We start from the raw sequence: 20668 nt of genomic DNA on the forward strand, positions 1-20668 counted from the left end.
GTCTTTCCCTGTTTAGCTTGTGGTGTTTTACCACAAGATCTCAACCAGAGAAAAAGCATGGAAGATGTTAGAGTACAAGTGTAAGATGATGTCCCACATCGTAGTGGAATGAAAAAGTTGAACACCATATAAGTGAAAATAAGACACTCATAAACTAAAGCCTTAAGGGTTTAGGTTAAAATGTGGTGTCAAACTCACTTATGTGGTGTGCTTGTACCACTGATCTACCAAATTTGTAATTTGGCCATGTTTTCTATGTTGAGATCTGTGATGGGTTGGTGGGTCATGGTGGTGTTGCCGCCATGGTGGCCATTTATGGTTGTAGGATAGCGAGAAAAAAAAAGAAGGAAAAATAACAAAAGAATAAGGGAGGAGAGAGGGGTTGCCAAAAGTTTAGGGTGTGGTTCTCAGAGACAAGAAGAATGCAAGAGGAAAGGTGAAAAAAATGAAATGTCATCACCAAAGGTAATTCTTGGCAATGGGGATGAAGAAGCCAAAGGGGTAAATTGGGAAAGTTAAGAAGAATATAAAAAAAAATCATACCCAAATCTCAATCACAAAAGTCATGGAAACCATACCACACATCACATCTAATCACACAAGATTGCAACAAAGCTTTGAACAAAATTAACATAAGATGTGCCAAACCTAACAAATCAAAAGTTTTTTTTTTTACAATATTGAGTTTAGAGCAAGAACTCCACAATTCTCAACCTAATTTATTACTTTAAGATCATCTCATTGTAAGAAAAACATTTTAATATCATCAAATGATTAAGATTAGGTTGGAAAAAAATCAATTAGCATATCTTATAGTGATGAGAGTCATGATTTACCTCTAGTCCTTGATATTGTTATGAGTAGACCAAATCACAAACCATATAACTCAATCTCAAAACCATAACCTGTTCTTATCACAAACGAAACAACATCAAAGTCAATCACAAACAAAATAGTTCAACAATTTGTTTGGGGAAAAAGTAAAACCTAGATCAAGAGTTCCTCTCAACGCGTCTTGACTACACAACATATGCAATAGCTAAAGAAAGTTATGTCACTTTTCCGCATCCATTACGCATGTATTTATTAGAGTGCATGGATCCAAACGCTCATTATGACGTGTGATAACTAGTTGCACTATTTCCAAGAACTTAATGGAGTGGTCAAAAAGTTTCACAATGGACAACTAAGCTAAGCAATTGTGTTCTATAAAAACGTAATAACTAAGAAAAAGAAAAAGAATGTAAGCAATTTTTTAAGACAGTTTAGACAAGTAAATTTTCAAGCAAGAGTATATATTTTTTTACATTAATTGTAATTTAAAATGGATATTAATGTAAATTAGATTATATAGTAATATAAAATAAATCAGATATTAATATGAAAAATTTCATATTTAAAAAATCAACAAACCTTAAAATTAGATAATAAATCTTAAAAATAATAGATAAAAATATCATAAATAAAGTCATTGTAACGCTCATCAAAGGAGTAGTTCCCCACCACAAAACTACTTTACCATATTGTGAATTTAATGATTTCAACAAAAGAAAATGTTTAAAGTAATGGAATGGCTTTCGTCATAAGCACGCGAACCATGTATATTGTATTGTGTCGAATTCCACTAAGCTAAGCAATTGTGTTCTATAAAAACGTAATAACTAAGAAAAAGAAAAAGAATGTAAGCAATTTTTTAAGATAGTTTAGACAAGTAAATTTTCAAGCAAGAGTATATATTTTTTACATTAATTGTAATTTAAAATGGATATTAATGTAAATTAGATTATATAGTAATATAAAATAAATCAGATATTAATATAAAAAATTTCATATTTAAAAAATCAACAAACCTTAAAATTAGATAATACATCTTAAAAATAATAGATAAAAATATCAGAAATAAAGTCATTGTAACGCTCATCAAAGGAGTAGTTCCCCACCACAAAACTACTTTACCATATTGTGAATTTAATGATTTCAACAAAAGAAAATATTTAAAGTAATGGAATGGCTTTCGTCATAAGCACACGAACCGTGTATACTGTATTGTGTCGAATTCCATTTTTTTTATTTTTGAAAAAAAGGTCAGTCATTCATTGTTATTTTTGGTGTTATTCGTGCAAAGGTCATTCGCAATAAATAACAATCTCCTCAATAAATTCCCTACCACAAATCATCTTTTAAATTCATATTTAAAAAAATACCAAACATTAATAAAATTAATTAATAAGACTTTAACAGTTTGAAACATCAAACAAAAAATAAATAAACATATACCCTTTGATTGTAGAAATAGCTTATGCAATAAGCATTTATCCAATAAGTAAAGCTTATATTACAAATTAACATGCCTCTAATGGAAGGAACAATCCATGAATCTTGTTCCTTTTCTTTCAAATAACCGTCTAGGCATGAAAGCAAGTGGCATTTCTGCTTCCCAACCTTACTTATTTCTCCTTGGACTTTTCGAACCAAAAGGTTTCCTCTTGAAAAAAGGATGGCAAAATGATGTCATGGGTTTGTTTTGCAAACTTATTCTCAAAAGGGGTCCTTTTTGAAACATTTTCTTTAAAGGGTCTATTATTTAGGGTTCTGTAAGGGTTTCACCATTCCTGTTGGCGAAACACCTTATGTTGTCATTCCCATAAGCTATATAGCACTGTGCATGTCAGTCAAAACATTCACGTACCATGTGTGTTTTGCCATCACCATTGGCGAAACACACTTCACTCATCCCGTACCATCATCCCGTGACACCATGGCCATGCATGCACATCCAGCATGGGTTTCACCAATGGAGTTCGATTTAGATGGGATTGAAACATTTCTTCAAAATGAATTTACATCATCAAGGGTATTATTGTTAATTTTTTAAAACAATGGAGATGAACTTAAGAAAAACGGGGTGAGAATAAGAAATTAAATCTCATAGATAAGATAATATCAATTCATAATAGAATAATCAGAAATAGAAAACTAGTATGACATCACATCAAAGTTACAGTTATGACATTCATGCTTAATCTTAACAATTCAAAAGGTTGAAGGAAATAAATTACCCAACTGTTGAGCGACGTTATGTGCAAAGGGAGTGAAGGTGTGTTGTTTACCTCAATTCCCTTGAAAGAGTGAGGGGATGCTTAGGTGAAAGAGTGAGCCAATATATAGTGTCTGTAACGTGCCAAGTAAAATAATTGAGAGGGTGGGAACAAAATTTAAATTATCTTCATCACTCCCACCTTCAAAGAATATTAATGGCTACACTGCACCTTCTGAAAAGGTTATACTTCAAACACTGCAACCACTGCTTCTGAAAAGGCTACGAAAATGGGTGGCGTGTGTTTCGCCAATAGTGTTGGCAAAACACATGTGGACAGGGAGCATTCGCCAATGCATCTTGCGGAACCAATGGTGGATGGTGGATGGCAAGATGTCAAGATGCATGCATGAGACATGCATGCCACGCATGGAGTGTGTTTCACCAGTGGTGATGGCAAAACACATATGGCACAATGATTTTTTTTTTGTTGACATGAATAGTGATGGGACGCTGATGGGAATGGCGGTATAACATGTGTTTCACCAACAGGAATGGCGAAACCCTTTAGAAAATCCACCCCCCAAAGAATATGTTTGAAAAGGGACCCCTTTTAAGAATAAGTTTCTAAAACAAACCCCTTCACGTCATTTTGCCGAAAAAGGATATTCTCATATTCCTTGAGAAGGTCCTTCTGCAATAGGATCAAATGAATAAAATTAATATTCTCTAAAGCATGTTGAATGCCCTTGAGGCAAGCCTCAGTCTACTTCTTCTTGAATATATTTCCAAAGACATCCCTATTAAATACAATAGATTCCTCCTTGACACTTTCTAAAACTTTAACCACATCTCTCTCCTCCTTATGCCACACTTGTTGTATTATCCTAGGATATTCAATATTAGTACACCAAGCTGCTTGAAATCAAAATAGCTTCTCAGTCCTAGTGGCAATAACATGCTTGCATTTGACCAACAATGGATTATGATCAGATTATCCACGAATAAGATGATCCACTGTAGCCTCTGAAAAGACAAAATACCCTCAGTGCACCTCTCCTACCACGCGAGTTTGTCACCAATAAAATAAAGATCAAGTAAGTTATAACCATTAAAGTCCTTCCACAAAAGATGTAGCTCGTAACTGTGAAAACACTCCCCTTGTTGCTCTAATGGCAAGAGAATATCATTGAAATCTCTACCAACATCCAAGAAAGATCCAAATGATCCTTAATCCCCTCCAAGTGCCTCTATAAACTCTTACTAATTGCAAAGTTCGAGTTGGTGCATGGTTTCCCCAATGCTCACCACAAAAGTCACTTTCTTGTCCATGAGAACCCAAAGCCCCTAGCCTTGGGTCTCCTCCACTGCCACCAACTTGTACCATTATTTCTCCCAAAATCTGCTCGAGTTATTGAAAGGCATATGAGTCTCCTAAGCGAAGACTAGAGTAGGATGATGCTTAGACAAAAGTTCTCACATGACTATGACTTTGTTTGTTTCCAAAATCTCTCACACTCCAAGAAAGAACATAAAATTCTTCAAAACCACCACCTAAAATACCCATAAATCTTCAAAACCATCAATTTTATATTGTCCCTCAATCATAAATCACTATGTCTACACTTCCTAACAGAAAAAAATACTCTTCACCTTCTTTACTAACACCCCCATGTCGGAGAAGCTCTGCTATGCCTACTTCATCGTCATGTCTAAAGGTTACAACAACAAAATTCTCGCAACAATAATAACAACCACCTTTGTAAATAGTGTGCCTCGTGACATGGGCACATCTAAACACATGATTACCATCGAATTTTACCCTTTGAACATCGGAACCCCAATCACCATCCCTGATCACCACCAATGACTTCCTACCCCCAATTGTCATGTGTATCTAATGACCTCAACACAACAGCTACAATAAACAAAAGAGAAAAGGAAATTCCAAGCCAAATGACAACAATAGGTCAAAGCCCAATGATCTGAATGCGGCCATCTTGTTGCTCCTTTCCAACTACAACAATGGTGCTCTCCTTCTTCCTTGAGTGACAAGAATGCCCCTACAAGTCTGAGGCCTCTCGATCTTGCAACAAAGAGCTCTAGTGGCTCGTGATGCTTCCTACGATGGTAAAGCAACGATGAACGTAACACCTCATTTTTTGTAAAAAAAAAATAAAAATAATTTTTTATTTAAAAATAAATAGAGTTTTAGAAAAATGATGAAATTTTTATAATTAAATAAATAAAGAGAAAGAAATTTATTAATTAAAATAATGGTTTGAAGGAAAATACAAAATATATTTTATTTATTAATTTGATAGGAAATAAAATAAAGTTCATTTTTATAAAATAAGAAAACAGAGTAAATAATAAGTTAAGAGTATCCTAGCTATAAATAAAGACATATTAGTTCATTTTTTCAAACTGACAATACGTTTCTACGCTTCCTCTTTTTCTCAAATTTTTTTTCCCTTCTCCTGCTCTCAAAACCCTATATTTTTCCCGCATAAATCCAAACTTGTCCCATTAAAATGATGATTTCAGACTTTTTAACCGTTGGATCATTATGAAATTTGAACATCAGGTTAGTAATTCATCTTGTCACATACCCACCGTTGAGATTTACAAAATATTGTCTATGATGAGGGGAATTTCCCTTGCACATAACTCTTTGTTTTTCCCGCATACACCCAAACCTTTCCTAGTAAAACTATGATCCCAAACTTGTTAACCATTGGATCATCGTCAAATTTGGACACCAAGTTTCGAATAAATTTTTGCACATCCACACCATTGGGATTTGTGAAATAATGTTAGAGCTAAGATAAATTTGGCTCGCACGGAGATATTGGAATGAAGGCTTCAATCCCTTCCCATTCTCTCTAACACTTGAAAACCCTAGCAAAACAATTAGAGAAAAAGCTTGAGAAATCTCAGGGAACCCGCTAGATATGTCACTATCACTACCAGAATATACACGTGACCCCGCTTAGAGGTAAGTGATGAGTTTATCACAAAATGAACATGTGTAGGGATCCTTGGAGGATTAAATTGGAATTTATTTTTGGATGTTTATTGAATTATAGTTTTTTCTTTATGATTATAAATATGATATTGTTGTGTTTGACAAATCAATTGATGTCTTGATGTGAATTGGTTGATAAAATTGAGTGCTCTTGGTGTTTTCATGTTTTTGACCCATGATTTTGATTCATTGGATTTTATATAATTGTGTTAAATTGTTTGAGGGGTTTTACTCCCCATGTTGTGAGAAACATTTTTACATAAATTGTTTGTACTTTGAACAAGATTTGCTAGATTGACATGATAAATTGTTATATTAAGATTATGAAATGGTGATTCAAATTGTGAGTAAGTGAAAAATTAAACTTGTGATGAATGGTGAGATACATATGTGTTGAAATGTTTTATGTATTGAGTTGTGAGTTATGAACTATGCAACCACACAATGGTAAGACCTTTTAAAGACGACGGGTTTTTGCGCGACGAGTTAAAATGATTTTGAAAACAATTGAGTAATTGTGTGTATTGCATAGTTCATAGATAAAGTGTATATGATTCATGAGATGAGATAACATGTTACTTTGGGATTATACCATTGTGATTGAGACCGAGTGTATATGATAAATTGAATATGTATTGACTTGTAATGTATATGTGCATTGAGATGTTGTGTGCATTGAGTTGTGAGCTATGAATCGTATTATCACACAACTATAAGACCCTTTAAGGGCGACGAGTTAATGCGTGACAAGTATTGTGATGGGAACCATTGTGGGGACCATATGAGTTTAATCACGAGCGCGACGAGATAAAATTATTTTGAAAGCAATTGAGGAGTCGTGTGTTTTGTATAATTCATAGATAGAGTCTGTGTGCTAAAATACTTTTCTGGGTTGGACCTGAATCAAGAGGGAGAGACCCTGATGGACTTTTCAAAGACTAGGCCTTGGGGGTAAATACACCAGGTTTGAGTGCTCTTTTAAACATGTATCAATCCTACATGGTTGGAGCATTCTTTCAAAACAGCGTGGCCCTGACTGGTCTCCCTATGATTTTACCTAGTGAGAGTGACTTGACTTACCAGTGTGTGATTTGTCTTGTCATGTACTCTTAGGTGCCTGATGAGGTTTTTCACTAACATGATACCACATTGCATATACGATTGAGTCTTAGTATATCTGTTGCATAACACTTGTGTATTGATCGGTATTGATTGGTTGAGAGATATTTTGTTTGATCCTTGATTACGTGAATGATGTGAAAATGGATGAGACGTGTTGTGTTGAGATGTGATGTTATACAACAAGTGATGAAATGACATGAGTTGTGTTTAATTTATATTTCATTTATATGATATGTATATCTATGTTGTCATGTTTCTCTCTATTAGTTAGAAATGTGATAACTCACTCTATGTGTGCTATTTGTGTTTGGATCCAATAATTATCTCAAATTTTATGTTCGTAAGAGCAGAGGCTTAGGTGGATGACTATGGAGAGTCTAATGTTAGAAGACGCCGAAACACAATGCTCTAATAGGATGTGATATTGGGGCATATGTTTCTATATTAATTGCATGAAGTCTTGGATGACTTTGTTTTGAGCTAAGATGATTTCATTATTTATTTGAACAAATTCTATTATGATGTTAGAAAAGTGATTGTGAGCCTTTTACCATTTGAAATTCTTTTATTTAAATGTGTTTTTAAACTTTTAATTAATTTTGCATTCTTAGTACATATATGTGTGGGGTAGAGGGTGTCACAATGACATCACGCTCAAAGCAACTTCGACATGGGCTCAGAAATGACATTGATGGGGAAGACTTGTTCCGGTAGCGAAGCTTCACTAAATAATTTGAAGGGGCCAAAAAGTAGAAAGTAATATTTACATTTTTAAAATTCAAAATTATAATATGATGAGGTAAAAATGTTGAAATTATATTATTTTCATTATCATCAAGAATTTTTTTAATGAGAAACTTCTCATACCTCGATAGTTGTATATATGTATTATAATACTAATAGTCGTTGGTTATTACAAATTTTAATGAGAGACCATACGTTTGAAATATATACATGCATATATCTATTATCCAAAATAAATTGGGGGAACCCCCTGTCCTTTAAAAGATCTTTCATTGCTTGACCCTAGCACAAGATTTATAAGAGTTGTTTTGACCAAGGATTCATGATTTGGGGGAAGAGGTTTTGCAAGCTGGAGGAAAGGATGATTTTGCTTTTGGGGATGAAATTTTGGAAAGAAAGGACGATGTAAGTTGGAGGAAAGGAAAAGGCTTTTGGGGTGTCGAGATATCTACTTTAAGAATATCTATTTCAGAATATAAAAATCATATTCCAAAATAACTACCATGAAATAATGATAAGTGATCCAAAAACCTATTCCAAAATATATATAAAAAATATATTTCAAAATAATTATTCTAGAATATGATACTCTTCCATAATAAGTAATAACCATCATGGAATAGGAGATGCTTGGGTAGGGGGGTATTTTTGGTCTTATGGAGTCTTTTTGGAGATGCAAGAAGGAAAAGAAGAAGGTGGACAAAGTAAAATCCTAAAATCTCAACTAGTGAGCCCACACAGATACACACCAGCGTCCAAGTTCGAATGTGAGTAAATTTTTAAAAAAATGTGGAAGGGCCACGTACAAAAGAGAAATGGTAAATATCAGTAAACACGTGCCGTTTCATTTGATCATCACATGAAAATGGTGTCCGAAGGCATTCTCCTGGGCATTGGTAACCCTCTCCTCGACATCTCCGCCGTCGTCGACCAAGACTTCTTTAAAAAGTACCATCTGACTCACTCACTCTCTTTTCCATGCCGTTTTGCTCCACTCTCCTCGTCGTTTCGTTTAACCTTGCACACCGTTCCATAGGTTTACTGGATGGATCAACGACGTCGTAAATCGCTTTGTTCGCTTCTGAATGATTTTTTTACTTGTTTTTGTGTTTGATAGATATGATATCACCTCAAACAATGCGATTCTTGCGGAGGACAAGCACACGCCTATGTAAGATTATATGTCTCTGTTCACTGTTACGCGTTAGTGTGTTGTGCTGATACTCAACGATGTCGTTTTCTATAGTTGAGATTGATTTGTAAACTTTATGAAGGTTTGTCGTTCGTCATTTGATCATTGAGTTTTAATTTCACTTCAAGCACTTCGGTTTTAATTCTTTTACACTTTCGAGCGTCATGTAATCTGGTTTTCTGCTATGTTCTTTAAGAAATGTATTGAGTTTCATAAACCTGCTAGTTTTGTTGTGCTTCTTTGGTTTCATGGGTTTATTTTTAGGGCAAAGCTTGGATACTGTTCTATAGGTGCTTTTGGTACAATTCTCCATTTAGAATTTGGAGTTTCAACTCGGTAACACGCATGGTAAAGGCCTGCATCAAAGATTTATGCTACTATAATTGAAGTACCTGTATAATTGTATCCAAGTTTTCTCCTTATTTTTATATTCACTTTTACTTTTATGCTCTGCACCAGTCCTAAATAGCAATATGTTAACTATTGAAGGAATTCTTAGGTTTTGGGTATGCCTTTCACTAGATACCTAGTGTCAGCATGTATATTTTGCATGCTTGTAAAGTAATGACTCATTGCAATAGTGAATGGGATATTCAGTCTCCTATTTTGATAAGATTTTAGATCTTTCTTCTCCACACTTTAGTTACGGGTTATTTTTATGGTTACTTGTTAAATAAGATATCTTTTTGTGAGTTCATTTGATGTGATCAGCGCAATATTTTAGGTTTGAAGAATTGGTTGAGAAATATAATGTGGAGTACATTGCTGGAGGTACTGCACTAAATTTGGAGTATTGGATTTCAGATAATTGCTTTAATATTTAATATCATAAACAAACTTAATAAAACCAGCAGTGGAAGTGCATGTTTCATAATGACAGCTTCTACATTTTTTTTATTGTGTGATGGCAGGTGCCACTCAGAATTCAATCAAGGTTGCTCAAGTATGCATCTACCTTGTTAGTAATACTCTGAATCTGTAGTAGCTTTGGTCAAAGCAATTTACCCTTTACTTTTGCTTCTTGTAGTGGATGCTCCAAGTTCCTGGTGCAACAAGTTACATGGGTGGCATAGGAAAGGATAAGTTTGGGGAAGAGATGAAGAAGAACTCAAGGCTTGCTGGTGTAAATGTAGGTTCAATGTTATGATTTATCTTCTCCTTTCATTGTCATGTGCTTCTGTGTACTGGCTGTTTTAGAAAATTAACTTATTTACTCATCCATCAGGTTCACTATTATGAAGATGAAACTACACCTACTGGAACTTGTGCTGTTTGTATAGTTGGTGATGATAGGTAAGATGATCAAATTTTTGCGTGTTTTTTTGTCTGCCTGTGTGTCTGTTTTTATGCTGTTTCCAAATGAAGTATATGCCCTCCAGCCTGATCTTTACTTGATTGTAAAACAATTTTTTGAAGTCTTACATTTGATTGCATCCAAATGCAGGTCTCTTGTGGCGAACTTAGCAGCTGCAAATTGCTACAAATCTGATCATTTGAAGAGACCAGAAAATTGGGCACTAGGTACCCTGTCATTGGTCTATGCAGGCTCTCTTTTATTTCTGTCTCCACTTCATAGCTGACTAATTCAGTGGACTGACATTTTTTATTGTGCAATTTTTTCTCACGCAGTTGAAAAGGCCAAGTATATTTATATTGCTGGGTTTTTCCTCACTGTATCACCAGATTCCATCCAGCTAGTTGCTGAGCATGCTGCTGCAAATAACAAGGTTAAATATGATTGGAAAATTGCTGCTTCCTATTAAATGCTGTTTCTGATACTTTATTTTATTCCTGTATGCAGATCTTCTCAATGAACCTTTCTGCCCCTTTTATCTGCGAGTTTTTCAGGGATGTACAGGAGAAAGCTCTACCGTAAGGATTCATCTTAAAACGAATGAAATTTTACATATTGGTTCTTAAGGATGCACATTATGTGATTTAGGTATACGGACTTTGTTTTCGGATATGAGACTGAAGCAAGAACATTTTCTAAAGTTCATGGCTGGGAGGTAAGCCTTGTATATCAAATTTGTAGGCTTGCAGTTTTGGTTTTGAATGTTAAATTGTTAACCCCCCCCCCCCCCCCTCTTCTTTCTAGACCGATAATGTTGAGGAGATAGCTCTAAAGATTTCCCAGTGGCCAAAGGCATCAGGAACACACAAAAGGATAACTGTCATCACACAGGGTGTGGATCCTGTTTGTGTTGCTGAGGATGGGAAGGTGAAAAAGTTCCCTGTGCAACTTTTGCCTAAAGAGAAACTAGTTGATGCAAATGGAACAGGTACTGTGCTCTACTGCTTTTAGGAGTTAAAATGTGGAACATGCGTGTATAATTATTATGTATTTGCTCCTTAAAGTTATTTTGTACTGGTCTTTCATGGTGGTAAGGGGATACTTGATTGGGGTAAAGTGGATTAGTAGGAAGATAGCCCCTATAGTTAGATAGAGGCACAAAATCATTAGGAAGGACTTGGATAAATAGGTTTTGGTTGGGCCATTTTAAAAAGCCCTTTAGACCTAATAAAGTCAGCTTGTTTGAATAAATATAATAATAATATTATTATGTAGGCACTTATTATAATTATTATAAAATTGAAACTTCAATGTAATATTTTGAGATTATATATACTTATTGTTGTATTTAAAGTCTATTTACCAGTGAGTTTTTTTATCTATTTAAAAGACTTCATTAAAAAGTAGACTTTTAAATAAACTTGAAGGCTAGACTATGCTTTTAAAATAGGCTAAATAGATAAGACGTCAGGCTTAAATTTGAGATTTTGTTCAAGCTTAGACCTTGTAAAGCCTAGTGTAGTCATCCTATTTTCATCCTTAGTTGTTGTTGTTGGTCTTCAATTGTGATATTTGCTCTAAAATACATGCTTGCTGGCTATAATTCTCTCATATTATTGTCACACGACATTGAAACCAACATGGAAAGTCCATGAAATTATTTATGATTACTGAGGCACAGCCAGGATTTCGTAAATAGACATTGGTAGTGACAAGCAAGATGCCAATTTTGTTTCATGATTCATTCCTTATTGTTTTATGTTTGTAGGAGATGCATTTGTCGGAGGATTTCTTTCTCAATTGGTTCAGGAGAAGCCCATTGAAGAGTGCGTGAGAGCTGGCTGTTATGCAGCAAACGTTATCATCCAAAGGTCTGGCTGTACGTACCCAGAGAAGCCTGATTTTCATTGAGTGTTTCTCTCGGTTCTGTTTCCATTATGAAGTTTTGATTGTTAGGAAATCTTTTGTTGTATTTTGATAGTTGCAGCATAACAGCTGCATTTGGATTTTTCAATCCCGACTGGGGAAAACGAGGAAAGAGTTTCAGTGAAAGGAAACAAATAATTGATCTGTTATATTCTAGTACTATTATTAGAGGCTTAGAGCATCGTTTCATATTTTTGCTGAGTTTGTTATTGAGTCTTTTTTATTCGATATTAAACCATGTTATTATGCTTAGACTGATGTTTAACTTGCCACTTCGAGTATAGTTAACGGACCTATTGATTAAGCAAGCTTAAAAGCATTATGATTTTTTCCGAAGATATTACTAGTTTATGAGAAAAATAATAAAAACTGTTTCTTATGGCGAAAAATTGTTCAGTTTGTAGTCACAGATGGATCCTTGGAGACAAATTTTTCCAGTGCTTTTATTAAGATTGCCAAAACTCAATTTACTGGCTTAGTAATTTTAGAAATTGATTAGTATGCACCTTCAGAATATTTTGGTTCAATTATTCATTTTATCGTTATAATTATACAAATATTATTTTGTAGTCTCTATTCTCTATAATTAAAATGTATCCCTTTTAGTCCTTGTACATGTAACACGTTATTTTTAATTGTTTTTTTAGTACTTATGATTTTAGAGGATAGGGATTTAAAAAAAAAAAGATAATATGTAAAGGGACTAAGTAATAAAAATGGTATGTATCGAAATTAAGATCAATGATTATTAAGTATGGAGATTAAAAAGGTTTATACAAATGATATACTAAATGAGCAGTTAAACCAATATTTTTTTAATATAAACAGAATTTTATTAGCTTGTTTAAGCTGGTTGGCTTGTTATTCATTTCTTAAGTGTTACTATCTCCTTCGTATGAATATATGTTTATAAGTCATATTTTTTTATTGGCTAATATTAATTATTAATTATTTAATTTATTAGTTTTTTTAATGAAAAAAATATCATCAAATTAATCTTATAAGATATGACCCTGCGTAAGCCACATTGGCATTGTAGTCTCAATGTTGTCAATCAATTTAAATTCAGTTTCCCAAGTTAAGAACACACCTTCTTCGAAGCTTTTTGTCATGTTTATCAGCAGTTATCCATTCAAGCTAGTTATATTCAATTGAAAATAATTGATATTTATAATTCAAAGCAACTAGTGAAGAGTGTAAATATTATAGTTTCAAATTTGTATTTTGTCTATTTGATGTCATGCTTTTTATATGGACCTCTATTTATCGGGCAATAGTCGGACAAAAGCTCGCGAAGTATTTGATTAACACGTAACAAGAGATTATGCCTTTGCTTAAGACCAAATTACCAATTGATTGGGGGATTTTCTTCCTACACTATTCATAATTTTTCTGCACCAACATTTTTTAAAAAATTTCAAAATTACCCTTATTTATTTCTTCTTCTTCGTTTATTCGTTTTTTTTTTTCATACACCATTCATTCCTGTTTTCGTTTGGTTGAACTCCTTCTTTCATGTTGTGACTAATTTGGTTGAAATACATTATTACGGTAGTTCGTTTGCAATTCGTGATTGCCATCATGATGGGTGTTGCGGGGATTGTCAATCCATATCAGTGACATAGATTATAACTTAATTTTTTATATATTTTTAATGTTTTTTTTTTTATAAATTTAGTTATATTTTTTAATATTTTGTATAAATATTATTACATTAACTAGTTTATTAAAGTGTATAAAATATGAAAATTTATATCAACTTTAATGTAATATATTAGTATATGCACTAAAAAAATAATAAAATTGTGTCATGGTATATGTTAAAAAACATCTAGTATAAAAAAATTTAATAAATTTCAACATGGAATTTTTTTAAAATAAGTAGGCTTATTTACAAATAATTAGAATTAATCATGAGTGATAAAAAATCAGTATTTTATTAAGAGATAAACTATTGTTATATGTATATAGAGATATAAATTATTATATGTCAATCCGTATAGGCTATATGTATGAAATTTCATTAGTTGTCATTAGTTTGTCATTTAATTTTTTTAATATTTTTTTAAGATGGACGAAGATCAACGAATATATGAGAACATAATGTTTGAAGAAGTCAATATGAATGAAAACAATGGAGATGAATATGGTGTGCTTGAAAATATTGATTGTTCTGATACCTTCAATTATAATTTTGTATTTTGTTAAAATAAGTAAATGAATGTCCTAAGAAGGCTGAACATGTATTATTTCTTTTGTAGATGTTTGTTACCTGTGAGGACGTGTTGCAATGGACTTGTATTGTTGTGTATGATATTGGTTTTGTGGCTGTGATAATGAGGTCAGACACATATACTCAAAAGAGAGAAATGACCTCATTTATTTTAATTGGATTTGAAACGAATGAAAAATGTAGAGCATACAAGAAAGACTTAGTACGAGCGATGACGGGTAGTAAAAAATGTAAGTGTCCCTTTAAGTTGCGAGCAAAACCAATCTTGGGAGGTAATGAGTGGATGGTGAAGTTAATATGTGTGACTCATAATCATGTATTAGCTAAGTCATTCGTTGGACATCCATATGTTTGTCGACTATCTGAGGATGAAAAAAATATTATTGATGATATGACAAAGTCAATGATCAAACCAAAAAATATTCTTCTAACTTTGAAGGAGCACAATGCTAACAATTGTACAACAACAAAGCAAGTATGTTATAATTAAACTAATAACTACCTCTTGTGTCCAAACTCTGACTGCCACATGATCAATATATGATGTCAACACTTATGTATCTTAGGGCCCTCCAGGAAAATCCTCAGCCATATCAACACCCACATGATCCGTAAATGGCTTGTGTGACTCCTCATGAATCTCATCAGCAACATGATCCACATGGTCAATATCCTTACAGCAGTTGTAGCTGCTTGTTATCTACGTGCGGATACTGTCAGCCTTCGATGCTAAAGGACTTCTTCCTCATCACCAATAACCTATCTACTCAAGGCTCTTTCTAAAACTCAACCTAAAGCCTGATACAATTTTCTAGTTCTAAGCATAATCTACAAATTTGCACATTAATATTAATTAATGTCATCGTTCAAATAATAGTTGTCTTTCATATTTCATAACAAAAATTTAAATTAACTTTAAATGATTAATCTAGCAAGCTAAAATATATCATCAAAATCAAACTATAATTTTTTAAAAATATTTTATAAATTACTATTTAATAATTCATAAATAAGTATTTAATTATTTTATAAATAACTATTATTTTTACTTTTATATATTCATAAATCAATGTAGAAATTTCTTTTTTAAAATTTGTATACTTCAAATAACTATTCATAGAAAACAAAAATATATGATAAAAAATAAAGTATAAATTTATTTTTATATTTTTTATACATCAAATCACTATTTATATAAATATTTAATAGTATTAATGTAATAATATTTATACAACTATATTAATAAAAAAATTAACATTTTTCTTATACAATATATTACCTTTTTAAATAAATTTTAAAATATATACATTATAAAAATCTCTATTTTTTTAATTAACTATTTTATAAATAACTATTTTAAATCTAGGAAACTATTAAATTAGTTATTTATAAAATAATTAAATAACAATAAAATTTATACATTGATTTTTAAATAAACAAACTTATCAAATAAATTATCTATTAAATATTTTTTAAAAAAATTAACAAAAATACAGATTAGAAATCCGTATAATCCACATGAATTGACAATCCGTTTGGATTATACAAGATTAAGAATCCGTATGGATCATACGGATACGGATTGCAAATCTATATGGTTATACAAAATTTTTTTTCACATGTATCAATCCGTATGAGTTTAACACAATACAAAAACAATAAATAGAAAATACTCATAGTGGGGAGGCGAGATGGGATGAAAGATGAATGCAGGAAGAATAATGGAAGGGGAGGGATGTCTATCGCAGCACAACAATAGGAAGGGAAAAGAGCTATCAATGGTGTCACAATACGGTAGGAGGGAAGGATGAAGGAGGAAAGGAGCATGACTGAATGGTGTGTGTGGAGGGATGGGTGTATGAAATTTTTAACGGAAGGGCAATTTCATCTTTTCAATTCACTTGTTAGACTTGTTAGGTGTAGAAAAATTTGTATGGGTACAAGAAGAATAACCCATTAATTGGTTGTCTCGGACCAGCTAAGTGCTAACATAGCTGGCTTGGAACACGGACAGCTTTATGCAGCTGGATCGCTATTAGCCTATAACACCCTTTATTGAATTTTGATACAATTCAACGTTAATTTCCCTTTATCATTAGTTGGAAAATGTCACTATTCCATGCTAATCTTCCACTTTTCGCCGATTAAGTTTAATATCAAAATTATTTAATTAGTCATTAAACTGTTTTATCAAGGAACATAAATACTTGCACTTATTTTTACCATCATAAATAAATATTATCACAACTCTTAATGGATATTTCATATTTTTTTAAAGAATGCTAATAGAAACTTACATAAAGTACTAGATTTTCTTTTCATTAAATTTTGAAACCATTATGAAAGAATGGGACTGTTTAATTAAACTATTTATACATACTTTTCATAATTCGCGATCCTTTTCTTTTTCTAGCAATGCTTTGGTCGTTACTTTTTATGTAAAAAGGGTTGTTCAATTAATCACCACAACACTCCAAACAAAATAACCGTACTAAAACTATTAGAAACAAATTAATTTTGTTTAGTTTGGAAAGAAAGGACAGTTGAGGGCGCGAGTTACTATTTTATGACCATTATTTTTATGGGTGTCACCGTTAAATTTAATTTGAAATCTAAACCAAACATAAATAAAGGAATATACATTTTGATTTGATTTGATTTAATTTAAATATAATATTAAACTCAAATGAAACCAAACCAATTTTATGAAAATTTAGTTTAAATCAATTATTTGATTTTCCATTTTATTTTATTTTTATATGATTTTTAAAAGTCTAATAAACAAAACATACCATTGAAAAAGCTCATCTTAATTGCAAACATCCTTTAGTCCTTCTTAGTTGGGTCTTTTTTGGAGTTATTTGATATGCAACCTAGGACAATGATTTAGTTTCATGTTAATAAGTGATATAGTTAAAATAATATGTATAAGTAAAATACAATATTTATCTCACAAGTTGATTTATAAGATTGAATTATACTCAAATTTACGTTCTAAAAATACACTATCAACTTCAACAATTAGATATTATTATTCATCTGATTTTTAAAATAATTATTAACAAAAAAACATTACACATAATTAGTTTATAATTAGACAATAATGTACATTTTTTTACACACTAATTAACAATTATATTATTTATTTTTTATAATTTCTTTAGTAAACAATTTAATAAAACAAATGGGTACAACACAAAATGTAACAATCACTTATTTTTCACCGGTCCTTAAAAAATGCCATTAATCATATGTAATAATTATTGAATCTCTACAATCGAATTCTTGACCCACATGCAAGGTCGAAGGAAATAATTAAATTTTATATGCAACAAGTAGCCAAGCAAAATAATGAAAAAGAAAAAACAATAACATAACTACATTAAAATTGTGATTTAGTTTTAACAATAAAAACCAAATATAAAGAAGTAGTTTTTTAGTCAAAATTGCTCAATCTCCAGTTTTCTTATACAAGTTAAATAATTCAAAACAGTTTAAGATTTATTTAGCAAATGATAGTTTTATACTTTTTTTATTTTATTTATTCCTGGTAATAATAAAGTAAAGCCTTGTGCACTGATCAATTGATCCTGAACAAAATCTCAAATTCGAGTTAATGAATCCAGAAAATGGATGGATATTATTAATAACATAATTAAAATGTAAAGCCTTGTGTCATGGAAGAAAGCCCAAATCCACGATCCTGATCGGCCACGACTTATCTATTCAATCTTCATTTTCATTTTTATTTTTTTTCATCTCATTGTCTCACCTAGAGCGTTGAATGCACGGCCCTACACTAGCGCGTGAAACAACCTCCCACTCCCATAGAGCCAGCCACCTTCTTTCTTACCCTGTTCAAACAAACAAAGAAAAAATCCGCAAAAACAAGAAGGAACGAAGAAAGAAACAACCCTGAAACTAACGAACCCTTGAATCCGCCATGAGCGACCACCATCCTCGGTTGCACCACCTTCGTTCAACCTCTCACCTCTTGAAAGAATCATTCTCCTCTTTCTCCTCCAATTTCCTCACATTTTTGTTCCTTTCTCTTTTAACTCTTTCTTTTCGCACCCTCGTCGAAACCGGCACCGCCCATGTCACCTCCTTCATCGACCGCGACCCTTCCCTCCGCGCCCTCCTCTCCCGCCTCGACCTCGCCGGAAACTCCCACAATCACCACAACAGCAACAACGGCCACCACGACCTTCCTTCTCCGAACAACCTCCGCCACCGCCGCCGCCCCTTCCTCCACCTCACCCGCGTCGGAACCCTAGACGACGATTTCTTCTCCGGCGACGACGACGACGCCCGCTCCCTCTTCGGCTCCATCCCCAAACCCTCCTCCAACGCCACCCTCCTCGCCCTCTCTCCCTTCAAAACCACCTCCGCCTTCTCCGATCTCCTCGCCGACGACGGAATTAGGGTTTCCCAAGTCATCCGCTCTGGCACCACCTTCAACACTCAAGGATTATCCTCCTTATCGTCGCACCACGACGACGACGACGACGACGACGACAGCGAGGAGAAGGAAGAACCGAAGAAAGAGAAGGTTGATTTGCAATTCTTCGTGAAGGGGATCGAGGTGGGCCGCCGCGACGCTGCGGCTCTCTTCTTTCTGGTGAGTTTCCTCTCCGCCGCGTACGGATGGGTGATCCTCGTTTTCCTCGTGACGTATTCGTGGGTGTTGGGCGTCGTTTTCGTTTCCGTCGTGAACGATCTGTTGGGTAGGTTTAGTTCCGTCACCGTTTTGGTTTGGGAAGGTTCGAGATTAGGTCTGAAGAGGCTTTCGGGGTTTATTCTGATGCGTTGGGCTGTGAGGGACGCGTTGACTCAGCTTCTAGGGTTGTGGTACTTTGGAGAAATTGAGGATCAGTACTCGTTTTTCAAGCTCTTTGTTAGGTTAAAGTTGATGCCTTTCTCGATTATGTCCCCTTGGGTTAGGGGGTTTGAGAGGGAGATTTCTGGGTTTTTGTTTACTTGGTTTTTGGTGGATACTTTTGTGGCTTTTATATTCTCTGTGGATGCTTGGGTTGCCATTGTGGACTCGAGGAAGAGTGGGAGGGAGATTGTGAAGGAAGGGTGTTATTTGATATCCACTATGTTGAATCAGGCTATTCAGGTTAAGTGCTTGGAGGCTATACTTTGTGGGTCCTTTGTGAGGTGGGGTTTGAGCCGGGTTTGCGGGAGGTCGTTCGCCAAGATGTTTCAGTCCACCATGGAGGTTTACTTCATGGTGACTTGGCTTTTGTTTTACTTTGCGGCGCGGTGTAAGGACGCCAATCTTCATGGTAGGAGGTTCGGGCAGAGAGAGTTGGAGGGCTTGGTTGAAGGTCACAGATGATGCTTGATAGTGGTTGGCTTTGGATGGATGTGGTTTTATTTATTTTTTAATTGTGATGCACAAGTAGCAGCAGCAAATAGCAATGTTTCACTGGTTCTTTGTGTCTCCCACTTTTTGCAGTCAATGTTGACTGCCATTCTATAGTTTTTGTCACCAACGATGATGTCTTGAATATGTACTTCACCAGAAGGCTGATATAATTCTCGTGTATATTCTGAATGAGGGTAGTTCTTATGTATATTATTCATGGAATTGTTGAATTAGTTCCTCAATATGTGTTGGTGATATGATAGTCACAATTACAAGGTTTGAGAAATGAAGAATGGTAACGATTTTTCTCCATGCAACATGGGGGGGTTTTGTTGTGATGACAAAAGTTAACTGCGTAGCACTTCTGTTTGTTTGGTGTTATACTCTATCCTTTACGGGCATTTGGTGGCTTGACTTGGACATCATCTACAAACAATGAAAAACACTTTAATATGCAGAAAGAACAGCGAAAATTATTAGTGAGTTATGTATTGTTTTCCTCCCCTTTTAGAAATTCTCCAAGAAGGTTGTTCAGGCTATATTAACTTTTTGTTTGTTTTGTATGATTATCTACAACTTTTTTCCAAACGAGCCTTTACATATGCTGTATGTATAGAATCATCTTGTAGAAAGTTCATAAAACTTGTTTTGAATCATGGAGTTACTTTGGCCAAGTTTGAATGAGGAAAAATTTAGGCTGATAAGTGATAACAAAATT

The 20668-nt window shown here is 33.6% G+C and overlaps 2 protein-coding genes across 2 annotated transcripts; both read left to right on the forward strand.

The window, feature by feature from the left end:
- The first annotated feature begins 8732 nt into the window (after positions 1-8732).
- LOC100789494 (adenosine kinase 2) lies at positions 8733-12492 on the forward strand. The gene is made up of 12 exons (XM_003521351.5): positions 8733-8879; positions 9049-9102; positions 9848-9894; positions 10035-10066; positions 10151-10252; positions 10349-10416; positions 10568-10644; positions 10753-10850; positions 10925-10995; positions 11066-11132; positions 11222-11405; positions 12186-12492. Exons 1-12 carry the CDS (start codon positions 8791-8793, stop codon positions 12326-12328), a joined length of 1032 nt encoding a protein of 343 aa, XP_003521399.2. The 5' UTR covers positions 8733-8790; the 3' UTR covers positions 12329-12492.
- Positions 12493-18092: 5600 nt separating this feature from the next.
- On the forward strand, positions 18093-20267 carry LOC106798265 (uncharacterized). The gene has a single exon (XM_041014125.1). It carries the CDS (start codon positions 18520-18522, stop codon positions 19918-19920), a length of 1401 nt encoding a protein of 466 aa, XP_040870059.1. The 5' UTR covers positions 18093-18519; the 3' UTR covers positions 19921-20267.
- The last annotated feature ends 401 nt before the right edge of the window (positions 20268-20668 follow it).

The sequence above is a fragment of the Glycine max genome, chromosome 3 (assembly GCF_000004515.6).
Source record: "Glycine max cultivar Williams 82 chromosome 3, Glycine_max_v4.0, whole genome shotgun sequence".
NCBI classification, from domain to species: domain Eukaryota; kingdom Viridiplantae; phylum Streptophyta; class Magnoliopsida; order Fabales; family Fabaceae; genus Glycine; species Glycine max.